Source organism: Tenrec ecaudatus, chromosome 6 (genome assembly GCF_050624435.1).
Source record: "Tenrec ecaudatus isolate mTenEca1 chromosome 6, mTenEca1.hap1, whole genome shotgun sequence".
Taxonomy (NCBI): Eukaryota; Metazoa; Chordata; class Mammalia; order Afrosoricida; family Tenrecidae; genus Tenrec; species Tenrec ecaudatus.
The window spans coordinates 14,509,746-14,526,255 of record NC_134535.1 but is presented as its reverse complement, the minus strand read 5'-3'; the positions used below and the strand labels follow the sequence as shown (position 1 = coordinate 14,526,255).

The following is a 16,510-nucleotide window of genomic DNA, read 5'->3' as shown; positions in this document are numbered from 1 at the left end:
CACAGAGGTCCTCTAGGACAGCGTGTGTGAGTTCAAGATACTGTACCTCTTGAAGGACGTACAAAGCCTTGTCTTCCTCCCAGGGAGCAACTGGTGGACAGCTCAACTCATAACCACTATATAAAAAGGGGAGGGGGCTTTTTTATATATATATAAATTGGGTCTGTGTCATTAGTTTGAAAAAAGATAACATACTGCTCAAAACTTTTAAGTATTTTTTTGTTGAATCTTAAGGCAACTGCAACTCACCAAATTTAATATTCTATGCCACTTATTACCACCGCAAGCACACCCTGCACAAAACTGGGAATTGCAATTTCCTTACCTGGCCGTGCAGATGAAAGCCCTGCCCCTTGCACACACAGAACTCAAGGATCTCATCAAGATCAAATGACACCGGATATGAAAGCAATATGTAAATGACACAGGTCTGCTGACAGGGAGGGCAAACTTATGAGTCTCTGAAGAAGGGTTGAGGAGCCCTGGGGGCTCAGTGGTTAAGCACTTGGCAGCTTACCAAAAGGCTGGCAGTTCAAACCTGCTTTATGAGAGAAAGCCCTAGAGATCTGTTCCAATAGAGGTTCCGGCTCACAACAAACCTACTCAGGGTTTCCGAGGCTGAAAATCTTTTATGGGAGCAGAGAGCGTCCTCTTTCTCCCTCAGTGCAACTGGTGGGTTTGACTGCTAGCAAATCCCTGTCTAACCCACAGTACCACATCAAGTCCCGGACATCCTACAGGGCAGATCTACTGTCCTCTACCAGACAAAGTCACTCTAGGGTGGAATTGATTAGCAAAAGATTGGTGGTTTTGTTTTTGTTTTGTTTGATGGTTTAGCGAAGACTCTCAGGAGTTAACGGTTAAGTAGCAACCAAACTTAACTACTAACCAAAAGACTGGCAGTTCCAGTGCACCCAGAGGTTCCCCAGAAGAAACCACAGCTTTGAAAACCATACAGAGTACATTCTAGTGCCCATGTATGTGGTTGCTATGAGTCAGAACCTACTCAATCACAAGTGGTTTAGGGTTAGTAAAGGGCCTGGGAGGAAAGCAAATAGGGAAACAGCGATGTCAGCTGGTGACTAGAGAAAATCACACACGGAAGTTAAATGTAAAAAAAAAAAAATAAGCGTTCCAGTCAAAATAAATTAATAAAAGGCATGTGCCCAGTAGGAATTCCATGGCTTTGAAGCCTCACACATTTAGATATAAAACTCAGCTTCACTAATTAATAGCTGCATGGCCTTGGGCAATGATTTCATCTCTTTGAGCAGTGGCCTAGGTTTCTTCAAATGCAAGTGGGATTAAATAACACTTGCTGAGGAGGGCCGGGGAGCGGGGTTTCACCTTTCATGCTGTCCTACAGTTGTTATCTGAGTCAGGACCAACTGGAGGGTGCCTAACGACAAAAACAACAATGGTTTTAACCAGGTAAGGAGTCCTGCGGAAGCCATCCCACCCACAAGCACTGGACTATAGCCATAAGATCAGTACTTCAAACCCACCTGCTTTCCTTCGGGCGAAAGAGGAGACAGCCAGCTCCTTCCTGTAAAGACTTACAGCCTTGGAAACTCTTAAAAGGGTCACTAGGAAGTCAGAATGGACTCAAAGGTAGTGAGTTTTTAAGCAAGGTTTGGCTCATTGTAGTGCTCAATACATGGTAGCTTTTCATGGGAAACCTCACCTATTTTCCTATTACTATGAAATTGAGACACGTGTGCTAGAATGAATGTATATAGGTTCCTGTACTGATGGTGAAATACTGAAATCAAGTTGGGAGTACCTGCATTTTAGGTGGAACCCTGCGCCATTACACCACAGAGCTTACGAGGAACAGATGACAGGTGCTCTTAAGGAACAAAGAAAAACTCTAATAATAGGAGATACACAAGCAGGCCCCTGGCAAAGAAAAGTCCTACTAATTCAATAAGGATATCCATTGAGTGTTTAAAGGGCCTGCTATGGCTCCATAAAATGACAGGGTGATGTTTAATATCCACTTGACCAAACCCATTAAACTTGTAAGAGGCACTCTCTTGCTGAAGATCAGATATCTAGCTTCTTAAGTATTAATTTTTCATATTGCTCTGGGACGACAATAAAAGCCTAGCAAAAATCTGAAAACAAGGTTGAAATTGAGTTTACTTCTCAATGCACCCCTTTGCCAAATTCAAAGTGCACTTACTTGGCTAAAGTTATTCAAGAACAAGGTGTATGGCAGGGTCCTGGCCCAGGCATAACTTGTTTCAACTGGGCCATCAACCTATTCGCCATAACACAGTGTCCACCAAAACCCAAACCCACTGCCACTGAGTAGATTCCAACTCACAGTGACACTATATGACCGAGCAAGACTGCTCCAGTGGATTCCAAAGTTATATTGGCCCTTCCCATAGTGGGGCTACAGCACACAGTGCCATACAGGACAGACCGGAGAAGGCTGAGACCAGGAGTAGGGCACTTTTTTTTTTCTGTCAAGGGCCATTTGGATGTTGATAACATCATGCTCAGGTCACACTGGTCAAACACTGAATTAACTCATCCCTACGGGGGTGGCTGAAACTGCTTCTCTTTGGTGAGGTGAGTGAAGTTAGCTACTATTTCGCGGACTTTGTAAAGCCGGAGGAGGACCGCTGGTGGTTAAGATGGGCTGTGACCTGCAAAGTCAGCATTGTGAAACCACCCCCTTCAAAGGTTAAACAGGCTCAGAAACTCCTCATAGGGGCAGTTCTGAAGGCCATCGGGGCGCCTAAAAATAACTCGTGATAAATCTTTAATCAGGAAATTTCTGACAGTCATATTACCCACTGCCATCAAGTCCACTGCAAGGCGCAGCGATCCTCCGAAGCCGAGTAGGACGGTCCCCAAAGGATTCTAATGGAAGACCCAGAACGTCTCACCGACTCAGACTGCCACATCTCGCTCCCAAGGAGAAACTGCTGGGTCTGAACAACTACCTTTCTGGTAACTGGGACTTCATAGTCACTTTTAATAGTCATATTAGACCCCACTAAAATATAAATCAACAGCCTAGAAAGAGGAAGGCATCAAGCTACTTTAAAGAGCCAAGTGATGAGATTATGACCCATCCATCCATTCACAAAACACGGAGTAGCTGAGTCAACAGAGTCCAGTAAAACTGTTCTGAAAATCAACAATTACAGCAACTTTAAAATGAACAAAAAGCAGCAAAACATAATGGGAGTAGGGGGGAAGTATGCCACCCACAGCAAAACAAAGGGGATCTGCCCAAGAAACCAGATACAGAGAAATATGAATAAAAGCCAGGTCTGTTGTCCATGTTTTTGGCCCCAGTTACTCATCTCTCTGCAGATCCACTGCTGGATTCAGGAGATAAGAAGAAGTTAGGGGATTAAAAACCCCAGGGGGGGGTTATCTTAGTGTTAAGGTCAATCAAAAGCACAAAGGATAACTGAGAAGACACTTAGGCCATGAGCAGAGAGGAGACTTTCCAGATCGCATAAATAGCTAAATACTGAGTTTCATGCTAAATTCCACTCATGACATTAATCCATAGGTGACTCCTTAATTCTTACAACCACTCTACAAAAAGAGAACCATCAGCCCAACTTTCACAGATGAGAAATCTGAGCCTTAGAGAAGTCAAATAATATTCCCACAGTCTCACAATGTTTCCCACGCTCACACAGACCCTGGATAAGTAGGAAAGATTCCATGTGACCAGGGAGGGATCTTGAAGGTTTCTGGTGGGAAAAGAAGCATCTCAAGAAATAAAGTAAATGCCCAGAACAGACATCTCTGAAGGGCTGGAGAGCACAATGCCTTCTATGCGCACTGTAACCATGATCAATAGGGCTGAAGAGGTACACTGGGACCCAACCGCAGAGAGCCTCCAATGCCTGGCTCAATTTGGACTAGATTGCTATAAAAAGTCATGGAAGATTCAAATTATAAAGGTCTGGAAAACTTCCTATTGATGTGGTCAAAACTCGCATCTGAGAGGGGAAAATTAACTTATACAGATTTCATTTTTCTCCGGAAAAATGATTTTTGTAAAGATAGGGCAAAGCTATGTTCCTGACCTAGCCATTTCAAATCTGCAGATATAATTCATTTCACAGTGAATAACCAAAAATCAAAAGAAAATGCAAAAAGAGACTTAAATCAGAAAGAATGAGAACTAATCATCCTTTCCTGGTCTCTTTTTCTTAAAATAAATAAGAAAAAGTGATTTAAGAGCCCTCTCAGATTCCAGGAAATTTGCAAATGTTATCTACTACTTAGAACAACCCCACAGATGAAGAAATTGAGGCTGGGGAAGAAAAGACTTGGCCCAAAGTCATAGAGCCTCTGGTGGCAAAGTTGATATTTAAAACCACAGTCAGAATGTATGAGTGCATAAGCTTGTATGCAGATGAGTGTCGAGGAAACCACCTAACACAGAGGCTGCCCTGTCTGGGAGAGAAGCCGACGGGCCCGGCTGATCCTCTATGAGCCCACATCCCCTAGGACATACAAAAAACAGAATCGTTTTTCTTTACATTATGATAAAAGCTTTCTTGCCAAACGTACCTGCCACTGATGGACAAGGAGAAGACTAGATCAGCCAAGCATAAAACCACTGTAAAGCTGCCCATTTTCCATGAAGCAATCGCCCTGAGCATCGGTTGTCAAATGCCTGTGTCTTAGTCTCTCACCTAACTAAGGTCGTGATGCAGTCTGATCCAAGCCTCGCAAATAGGAGATAAAAACACTGGTTTGAATTGGTTTAAGAAGGGGGAAATATTTGCTTTGCAAAATCTCCTGAGAAAATACCTATAAATTGTAAATCTGATAAAGAACTTATATACAGAATATATAAAGAATTCCTATAACTCAATCTAGCATAAGTCCACAAATGACCCAAATTTTAAAACATGAGCAAAAGATCAACAGCTATTTCACCAAAGAAAAATGTGAACAGCTAATAAACACGTGAAAAGGGTGGTCCACATCTTTAACCCTGAAGGAAATGAAAGTTAAAAGCACAAGAGACACTCAAACCACTAGACATCCACTAAACTGACTACAAAGACAGCTAAAACCAATCACTATGGACATTTGGCAGTTCCTTAAAAAGTATGAATTTCCCATAAATGCAGCAATTGCACAGCTAGAAATCTATCCAAGAGAAATTAAAGCTTACTTGTATAGCCCCACAAAAGTGTGTTATGCAAATATTCATAGCAGCTCATAATAGGCAATAACTGGAAACAATTCCCTCATCAGTTGGTGAATGCATAAACAAGGATGTAGTACCCCCATACAAAGGGAAGACTATTAAGCAACAGATGCCAGAGCATGGGTGAACCTCAAAAAATCAAGTTGGATGACCTACGTGTCCTATGATTCTTTTCATACGCTATATCAAAGAAAAGATAAGGTTACAGAGTCAGAAAGCAGATCAGTGACAGCTTGGAATGGGAACAAGAAGGAAAACCAAAAGCGGATTTAAGAAAACTTAAAGGCGGATGATGAAAGCATAAAACAGGGTTGTGGTGATGGTGGTGTAACTTTACAAATTAACTTGAAATCATTGAATAGTACACTTGCAGAGGGCAAATTTTATGGTGTGTTAATTACGTCTCAGTAGAGCTTTTTGGCCCCCAAAGCAGTGACCAAACACACACACACATATTCATTCCAGAGCAAAAGTACGTAAGAAAAGGAATGTGATCAGTATTTTACGACTCAGCTGGAAGAAATGTTTCCATAGTCGTAATGATGTAACTTGAAATCATAAATCAGTAGTACTGACTTAATAATAACAACAAAAAGCTATTTCAAGGAAGGAGACTAAAGGCCCATAAAAACGTTCATGTCTTACCCAGCAAGAGGCCAAGGGATAAGGCCTAAAATAGATGATAACAAGCATCACTTCTAGATCCATAGGAGGAAACGGGGTAAGAACTAAGCGGCTTTTCCCTCGAGGGGAAGCATCTGAATGATGTGCAGAACTAAACGGTCCAAAACGCAGCGGTGACGCTGAAGGACATCCTAAGACTCTCTAAACCACAAAGAAAGCACGAGGCTGAGAAGCATCCGCTGGTCCTTCATCCACTAGAGGGTGTAAGGGGACCACCACAGGCCCTAAGCCATTGAGGCGTGACCTGAAGTCCACATACTGGAGGGGAAGCAACTATTTGGAAAACCTTGCAAAAAGCTGAAAGTGATGTTCTGGACGGCCTCTCCCTACCAGAGGCAGTTCTCCCCCACAATGACCCCTACAGAACAGAGTACACTGCCGGTGACCTTCTGAGGCTACTTTTACAGGAGCAGAAAGCTTTGTCTTTCTCTTCTGAAGGGACTGGTGGGTTCACACCAACAGGCCTCCTTCAGGACAAGCTTATAAGGGAAAGGGGGATTGATTCTAAACTTCCTAGACTTAAATATTGTGGCGGGGGGGGGGGGGGAGGGGAGGATCTAGAAAGAAAATTATGACTGAAATATAGATGGGGGATTAAACATTTTACTTCTGCATCATCCTAGTTTCCAAGTAGGATTAAATTTTCACATTCAGCAATTAAGTTCTAATATTAGCAAACAATAACATTGCTACCCAAAGAATCGAAAGTGGCATTTTTAAAAGCTCTGCTTTCTACAGAGCTTTTCCACTGAGCTTGAACTATGGAATGGTATATCTGTATTAGCTCCCAATAAAATAATTTTGAGAAAAAAAGATGATACTTACTTATTAGAATAGTATTTTTCAAACTACAATTGCAATCTATTGGTGAATCCAGAAAAATCTATTTTGCTCAAGTACCTGTTGGTCATAACCAACCATTTTTAAACTGAGGTGAAAATGAACAGACAGCACATGGGGCAAGGTCAGAGTAAGATCAAGTCTCCGTCAGTCATGTATGTGCACTGGAGCATGATGTGAAAGGCATTGCCTATGAGGAGCTGCAGTCTTTGAAGCTTGAAAGCACTTGACCATCTTTACCATGGCCTCCACTCCACCAACTCTCCCCAAGAGAAGAAGAGCCCCATCATTACTACTTTGGCAGAAAATGCATTTGCTACTGACAGAAAATGCATTTGCTACTGTCCACAGCTCTCAAACAATGTAAGCGTTCAAAAGCGAAGATGGCACATTTTTATTTGCATCACCTAATACGCATGTGAAAGGTGAACAATGCATTTCAGAAAGATTGAAAAAGAACTGATGCCTTTGAATTATGGTGCTTGTAAGGAATATTGGATGCGCCCCAAAGAACACACAAACCTGTCCTGGAAGCACTGCCGGAATGCTCCTTCGAAACAAGGATGGTGAGATTTCACCGTACACATTTAGGATAGGTTATCAGAAAAGGACAGTCCCTGGACAAAGGCATCATGCTTGGTAAAACGGAGGGTTAGCTGAAAAGAGGAAGGCCCTCAATGAGGCAGACTGGCCCATTGGCTGCAACAATGGCTTGGCACATGGCAATTATCGTGTGGAAGGCACAAGATCAGGTGGTGTTTTGTTCTGTGGCTATGTGGTCGCTATGAGTTGGAACAGACTCCATAGCAATAAAAAAAATGGAGTACAGTGAGCGTACTGCTATCAGCAATGCCTTTAATACCTATTTTTAAAATATCCCACTGCCAAACAGTGAAGTCTTCAACTATTTTCCAAAAAGATCTATGCCTGCTCAGAGATGCCTGAAAAGTCAGGCCTAGTGACCTGCTTCTGAAAAGCAGAGCCTTGAAAATGATGAAGCAGTTCTACTCTGCACACGTGGGGTCGCCATGAGCTGGCATCAACTCAGCAGCAAGTAACAACATCCCTTACCATTCAACTCAGTCGGAGCTGCCTCAATGCCAAAAACAAATCGCCTCTCATTTGTCGGCTCTTAGCCAGATGGCGTGCCACTCCACACCACTTGCTAATGCATTGCGGGAGGAGGCTGAGGAGACCCTAGGGAAGAAAGCCAGCCCTCTCCAAAGTGATGGTGCTGTGTTTTGTTTCTTCCCTCCCTTCCTTCAGATTTTGAATTCAGATGAGTTTCTGGTACTTATATGACATGATAAAAAGAGTGACTAAAACTAAGAAATCCTGGTCCTTTTGAGGCTAACAAACTTGATTGTAGTCCTTTTTAACGAGGAGACCCAGACTTCCAGACTGATGCCTGAGCCTTGAGGAGTATAGAAAGTGCCCCAATTGTAAACAAATCATGTGGGTGAGTAGACATGTTCCATAGCACACACACACACCCCACCCCTCTCATGGGCCCTCATTCTTGAGGAACTCAGTAAGTCCCAGTAGAGGGAAGAACCCACGACTAAACAGAAGGTGCATGTCAGCTGTCATTCAGCTACTACCTTGCATTGCCAACTGTGGCAAGTGACCTCACCTGGGCGTACCTTAGTTTCCATATCTTTTCAAAGGTGTTTGCCTCATCTACTTCAAAAGGTGGTTGTGAGATGAGATCATGCCTAACCATAAAAAAGATTGATTCTTAGCTCTTAGTTACCATCAGGTGTCCCCCTCAACCCCTCCCAAAAAAGTACCTATCTGTTTAGTAAGGAACAGCAGAAGAAGAAGGCAGGGCAATAAAGACACTGAATTAAAATTCACCTTGACTCCCTCCCCCTGGCTCCTGGACTCCACACTGTAGAGCCAGCTCCAGCTGTTGAGACCAGTGTTTCCCACTGATAAATGCCTCCCAAATCTCCAAGCACCAAGGGCGAGTTCACAAGGTTAGGCACATTAATTAGTCAGACTCATTTGGATTCTGTAGTCATCAAATACAACAAGCAGCTATTCAATATTTGCCTATTTGCACAATTCTAAGATCTCTCGTTCAAAGACCAGCCAGAGAACAAAAACAGCCCGAGAAAATAAACTGAAGTAAACCTGCCACCATTAGAATGGGCCTCAAAGTAAATGAGCTGCTTGAGGCCGCAGCAAAGGGCCGGCCAGGCCTACAGCAGAGATGGCACGAGTCAATGAAGGGGCAGGTCACAGGCGTGGGTCCTGTAGCAAATGGAAGGGAAAATACAGGGGTTCCAGGCCCAGAGTCTAGGGCTGCGCTTTCACAGGTTCCTCTCAACGACTTTCACTGTTCTCTTTACTGATCTGTAATCCCAGAGCTACAGCTGTGCTTCCCACAGCACCCTTTCAGAGCCTCTTAAACGCAGCGAGTCTGTTCCTTGTCTTGCTCCAGGGAGCTTCACCTGCCCACGTTCAAAAGAAGCGCCATTCTGGAAGTCAGCCAACACTTGCACGCATGTGTGCAAGCCCAGATTAACAATGGCGCCTGTTCTCGTAAGCAGCCTCAGTGAAAAGCACAGCTGCCACACAGAAAATGGCACCCCTGTCAAAGGCAAACACAGGGCTGCAGCTCTCACGGTGACACAGCCATCACTAAGGGATGCCAGCACTGAGTGGTGCACCCTACCCTCCGTCAGAAGCTCCAAGGGCGGCTCGTCAGCCAGGGGCCATTTGGTTTGGCTTGTGTGCTATGTGACTAGCACATGGAACCCCTAGCCTTGCAGAGTGCCTGATCGCACAGCTGGCAGAAGACGCGGAGAGTCCACAAAGAACTAAGTCTATATTCGCTTTACATGTGGCATAAGTGCCCATCGTTCTCAAAAACACTCATCTGCAATTACACATTCCAAGGGTGAAGATCACCCCAGCTGAACACTATGGCCATCCCTTCCTTTCCTTGTCCCACCTGAGACCACCAGAAGACCGAGCAAATGAGCTCAACACTGGAAGGCTCACAAACAGACGACTGGCTGTGGGGACCTTACCTTTTCGATCAGGGTCAAGAGCTTTTGCGAGATTAAAGTGGCTTCTCGAGAAGAGGAACTCTGTGGACCCTTTGGGTTTGAAATTCTCATGACCTGTAGTCCTTCGACAAACCTAAGAATGGTGAAGACTCCCAGACAGCCCCAAAGGCTACCCTTCAAATCTCCTGGACAAGGCTTATGCAAACTTACCTGCTCTTCTACCCTAACTCTGCTGCCACAGCCTCACCTGTCCAGAGCTTCAACCAGCAGAAAGACAAAAAAGGCATTTTACGTGCACCTAAACCAGGCAGAGAGTGTCTTACAGGAAGCAGTTCTGCTCTCACCTGGGCTTGTTCCAACCATCCCCCTTCCCGCCATCTACCAAAGAACGGCAGCCTTCCCTAATGAAAGCCATAAGGCTCAATTTCTCCAAGGAATAGAATGGAATTTTCTGGTTGAAGATTATTGCCAGGTCTCAAAAATCTTGTACAGTCAAAGGCTATGTAGCAGGGAATAGGGAGACAAGTTTGGCATTTAGAATTTCGGCACTGAGACAACTTATTTTAAAATTACTGTGCAGCCTGGGGGAAGAAGACACAGAAGTTATCCCGACTGTGACAGCACGGCCGTCCTCCCTACAATCCCCAATTTCAACAGCATGATTGCAATACTTTTTAAACTGAAAATTATATTTACTTTTATCTCTAGAAGTCAATATTATCGCTGAAAAAGTCACATTGCTCTCTAAAATAAGTAACTTCAAAATGCTATCCGTTACAATACCGTTAGCTAAAACACACACACACACACACACACACACACACACACGGATGACAAATACAGGTACCAACCTGGCTATCCCGTGCTGGGAATCCATGATAACCTGGAGTCAGAGGCTCGTTCTAAAATAAAGAACAAAAGACTGTAACTACAAGAGCAAAGACAGTGTAACGCATCCAATTCTCAAGCTTAGATTCTTGCCCTGGTTCCAATTTCTCCCACCGCTGTATTCCTCTCTAACTACATACATCTCCCAGTTCAGCTTCTCCACTGACAAAAACAAAAGCAAACAAATAAAAAAAAGTGTCTGTTTAGAACTACTCTTAAAAATTTCTCCCCTGTGCAGCCCCATCTATTTCCTTGGAGTTCTGGCTTACCTGTGGGCTGCTGGGCCCTGGTTACTGGGGCAGAGCGGTTGCTAACTTCACACGGCAGGACTTAAGCATGCCCAGCCACAGCCCACAAGAAGCCCGCAGCACTTTCAAACAGAAGGGCAACCAAAACCTCCCTCCGGCACATTTCCAACAGCCACTGCTGGACAGAGGAACTACCGTCCAGTTGAGAATGACCTCTTGACCTGTAAAGGACTTAACCTCTCGCCTCACTATCAATCTACAGGGTTCATCCAGTCTTTCAATTCCTTTTTCCTTCAGTTCTTTTCAACCTTGGTAAAATCCTACCTCCATTCAAGGCTTCCCCTTACCAACCAAGAACATCCAATGGTCTCGAGTGACTCCTTCCAAGATGTTTACGGATGTCCAATGTTACTTATCATGCATTTGCTTTGCATATTATTTATTATTCAGTTAACCTTACTTCTGTCAAAGTGTATTACATTGAACTGCTTCTTATTCACATTAAACCACAAGATCCTTGAGCACAAAGTGTAAGCAAATCCTCATTTAACATAAGGCCATATGACATGAGCGCACATCGATGGCTGAACCCACCAGTCATTCCGTCATCGTACTGACTGGTATTTTCAGAATGCCGTGGAAGGACAGGAAGAAAAACGGCAATTGCAACAGGGCCCTTGCCTTCATGGAGATGTCCGCTAGGAGGAGGGGCGTGCACAGCAGGCTGAGTGAGAACACGGTTCTTTGGGCCTTCTCAAAGTGCTCCACACAGCCACCTTGTAGACAGCCACGCTCCTCTTTTTGTACTTTCACGCCTCCTAGCAAAATCGTATGCTGAGGAATTTTCACTGATGGGCCGGGGCTTTCAACTCTGACAAGAGTAAACTTTCCCCTATTCATATGTTTACTCTGATTACTTCCATATCTTTGATGATCAAGCGTCCACATTTCTTTCAAAAACATGAAAACTCGCTGCACTGTATTAGTTTCTGGAGAACTAGCACAAAGTCTAATACATGCTGAGCACCCAAAGGAAGGTATTAATACATAAATGGAATTTTAAACACACACACACACACACACACACACACACACAACAATTTAGGAATTTGGTCACCTATTCATTCCTAGACCATCTAAGTTCCTTTCTTCAAATACCAAGTCCTATTTTGAATATTTTAATATTTATATATTAGTCTCCCCAAAGAAAGCACACTCAGACACTGAATTTTTTGCCTTAAAAATCAAATGCCAAAACAATCTTGAGAATGACTATAGGATTCCCACATCTCAGTTTCAACTTTACTCCAAAGCTACAATAGCTTTGGTAGTGTGGAAGTGACATAAGGACAGACATACAGAGGGAATGGACAGTCTAGAAATAAGTCTTTATAGTTACAGTCAATCGGTTTTTGACAAGGATATCAAGACAAATCAATTGGGAAAACTGCTCTTTTCAATAACTGGTGCTAGAGCCACATACAATTAAGATGTTCAATTCCTGCTTCATAAAATACACAAAAACTAAAACTCTTAGGAGAAAGCAGTGGTATAGATCTTCATGATTTGGGGTTCATTTCTTTAGTCTGAACACCAAAAGCACAAGGAGAAAAGGAGAACGAATCAGTTAACTTGGGCTTCATAAAAACTAACAATGTTTATGCTTCAAAGGCCACCATCAACTACATGAAAAGACAACCCATACAATGGGGACATTATTTTTTAAATCAGGTACCTTCTAAGGGACCCATACCCAAAATCTTTAAAGAACTCTTGGCAAACAACCCTGGTTTTTAAATTAGCAAAGGATTTGAACATTTCTCCAAAGGAAAAACACAAATGGTCACTATGCGCCTAAAAAGGTGCTGTACCGCATTAAGGGGAAAGGGGACAGGGGGTGACAGGTAAATGCCACTGAGCCAACCCAGACTCAGAGGCATGTCATGGGACAGAGTAGAACTGCTCCGGTGTTTCCCAGGCTTATGATCCTTATGGAAGCAGATGGCCTCATCTTCTATTGCAACCCAAGCCACCAGGGCTCCACTCCTTAGTCACTAGCAAACCATGTTGTCGATTCTAACTCAGGGCAAACCAATAGGGCACACTAGAACTTCTCCACATGATGTTCAAGGTCATGACCTCTACAGAAGGAATCAGCTTCATCTTTTTCCCAGTGAGCCGCTGGTAACCGGTCCAATGCCTAACCCCTTGTGCCACCAGGGCCCCCAGATTAGTCCTTTCCAAAAACAAACTCGCTGGCATGGAGTTCTGACTCATAGAAACCTACAGGAGAGAGCAAAGTTGCCCCTGTGGGTTTCTAAGACTATAAATCTTTATGGGACTAGAAAGAAAGCCTCCTCTTTCTCCTGAGAAGCAAGTGGTGGATTTGAACTGGTGACTGTGGTGTGGTTAGCAGCCCAATGGGTAACTCACTTCTCCGTGAGGGCTCTTTTCATTAGTCATTCACTCACACACTCACTCACTGCCATTGAGTCGAAGCTGACACAACGGAGAAAGATAAGTTTTTCTCCCACAGAGTGGCTGGTGATTTCAAAGTGCCAGTCTGTGGTTAGCAGTCTAATGCATAAGTACTCGCCACGCCACCAGGGCTCCTTAAGGAAACGCAAATCAAAACCCCAATGACATACCTGTTGTTTTAAAAATTACAAACTGTGTGTAATGATGGCTGTTTTTCTCAGTGATTTTTACAAAAGAGACATAATGCAGCTTAGATTACAACCATAAGACAATCTGTTGCCATCGAGGGGACTCCGACTCATGGTGGTCTTATGCTGATCAGAACAAAACACTGCCAGGTCCCGAGCCATGGTCATGATTGCTGAAACGCTGCGTCTACTGGTGTGACTGCTGGGCTATTCCATCCCTCGTTTCTAGAGAGACTACCATACACAGTCTCCTCTTCCAGAAACTGCTCTTTCCCGAGCCATGTCCCAAGTAAGTCACTGTCACAATTCCTGAGAAAATGACATACCACCCTGGCATCTAAGAAGGATTCTGGCTCTCTTTCTTCTAAGACTGGTGTATTTGTTCTGCTGGTAGTCCATGGGATATTCTATATTCCTCACCAATACCACAATTCAAAGGCACTCTGTCTTCCTTTCTCAGCTTTCAAATGCATGAGGTGAATGAAAATATCATACATCGTGTCAGAAGCACTTTAGTCATCAAAGTGACTTCCTTTTTTTTGAAACTTTAAAGAGGTATTTTACAGACTTTCCTAATATGGTCCTTTGGTTTCTTGATTGCTACTTTGAAGGCAGTTGGTTGAGATTCCAAGGAGGTATCATTGACAAGCTATTTTTTTTTTTGGCCATTTATCAGCTGTGAGGATTTTTGTCTTCATGTTTAGATATGTTTAGTAATTTATACTGAAGGTCTAGGATCTTCATCAGTATGGGGTTCAGGTGGTCAGTTTAAGCAGGCAAAGGAGTGGGGTTATTTTGTTTTGTTTTTACTTTTTACGGTTTTAAAACTTTGTAATAGCAAGCTGGTTTTAATCAACGAATCATACACAATTTAGTTTGCGACACTGATTTTTTAAAAAAACCAAGCCATCCCCAAAACCCCATCAAGTGGACACTGACTCACAGTGACTCTATAAGATGGGGTAGAGCTGCCCCTGTGAGTTTCCAAGACTGTAACTCTTTTTGATAGAAGAAAGCCTAGGGAACACAGCCTGGCCCACCAAGCCCCGAGGAGGATATTCATGCTCAGAACAGACAATGCACAGAGAGGACCATCGGGCCAGCCCCACCACGAAACAGCATCCCTCACAAAACCACAGCACTATGAGGGACGGCACTAGAGACACAGGGCAGGAACTGTGCCCAAGCTGACCCTATCACACTGGGGCAAAACACTAAGGGCATGCAACAGAGCAGCAAGTGATGAAATCCCGAGGAATACCAAAAATAGATTTTGGGGGCAGAGTGTGGCACACCATCAGACTCAACTGGAAAACACTTCTAAAGGTCAAAAAACAGACCTGGAACTATTTATAGGCTTTTCCTTTTTTTGTCATGAGTTTTCTTTTTGTTGTTCTTATTTTGTTTCTTGTTGTTGTTGTTTTGTTTAGATTTGCCTGATTTTTGTACTTATTAATGTCTCTGCAAGTCTATCTAGTTAAGATAGGCAGGATAAACAATTCAGAGATGAAAACAACCGGACCAACGGTTCCAGGGGGACAGAGGAGAAGGGGAGGTAGGAGAAAAGAAGCAGGGAGGGGGGGTCAACCAACCCAGATACAAGGGAATAACAAGTGAACTAAAATCAATGGAGAGAAGAGTTTAAGATGCCTAGTGGGGCTTAATCAAGGGCAATGTAACAGCAAGGAATTACTAAATCCAAATAAAGTCTGAACATGAAAGTGAGACGAGGAAATAGAAGAAGGAACTAGGAGGCAAAGGACATTTATAGAGGTCTAAATACAGGCATGTATATATATTTATATATAACAATAGGGAAATAGATCTATGTACTTATATCTATATGTTAAGAATTAAGGTAGCAGATGGACATTGAGCCTTGACTCAAGTACTCCCTCAACACAAGAACACTATGCTCTAATAATCCGGCATTCTGTGATGCTCACCTTCCTGACACAATCACTGAAGACAAAATGGGTACATAAGTAAAAATGGTAAAGAAAGCTGATGGTGCCCAGCTATCAAAAGATATAGCATCTGGGGTCTTAAAGGCTTGAAGATAAACAAGCAGCCATCTAGCTGAAAAGCAACAAAGCCCACATGGAAGAAGCACACCAGCCTGTGTGATCATGAGGTGTCGAATGGATCAGGTATCAGTCATCTAAGACCCAGAACAAAATCATACTAATGTGAATGGGGGAAGGGGAGAGTAGGCGCGGAGTAGAGGTCCAAAGCCCATCTGTAGACAACTGAACATCCCCTTACAGACAGAAGGGCCACAAGAGAGGAGCCAGGGTGTAGTATAGCACCAATAAAACATACAAGTTTTTTTAAAAAAAACCCAACTTTCCTCTATTTCTTTAATGCTTCCTCTCCCACCCACCCCCAACATCATGACCTCGATTCTACCTTACAAATCGGACTAAACCAGAACATGTACACTGATACAGATAAGAGCCCCAAAACACAGGGAATCCAGGATAGATAAACCCCTAGGGACCAACAATGAGAATAGAAATACCAGGAGATTAAAGGGAAGGTGGGGAGAGAAAGGGAGTATCGACCACAAGGATCTACATATAACCCCCTCCCAAGGGGAGAAGCAACAGAAAAGTGGGTAAAGGGAGACAGAAGACGATGTAAGATATGAAAATAATAACCTGTAATTTATCAAAGGTTCCTAAGGTAAAGGAGAGAGGGAAGGGGGGATAGAGGGGACAAAATGAGGAGCTGATAGGAAGGGCTCAAGTAGAAAGAAAATGGTTTGAAAATGATGATGGCAACATACGTATACAAATGTACTTAACACAATGGATGGATGGGATTGTGATAAGAGATGCAAGAGCCCCCAATAAAAGTATTTAATAATAAAAAAGACTAATGCGGATTAAGAAAATACCTTTTCTACAAAATGTTGAATGATAAATGATTCTATTGCTAAATTCATAGCTAAATATTGGAAGA

The 16,510-nt window shown here is 43.2% G+C and overlaps 1 protein-coding gene across 11 annotated transcripts in view; it reads right to left on the bottom strand.

Moving 5' to 3' along the window:
- The window catches only part of RBFOX2 (RNA binding fox-1 homolog 2), a 298,767-nt gene that overhangs the window by 185,112 nt on the left and 97,145 nt on the right, over nucleotides 1-16,510 (bottom strand). For all 11 annotated transcript variants that reach the window (XM_075550997.1, XM_075550999.1, XM_075551008.1 and 8 more), the window contains exon 2: nucleotides 10,596-10,646. In XM_075550997.1, coding sequence (XP_075407112.1) covers nucleotides 10,596-10,646 — 51 coding nt within the window. The remainder of the gene's footprint in view (nucleotides 1-10,595; nucleotides 10,647-16,510) is intronic.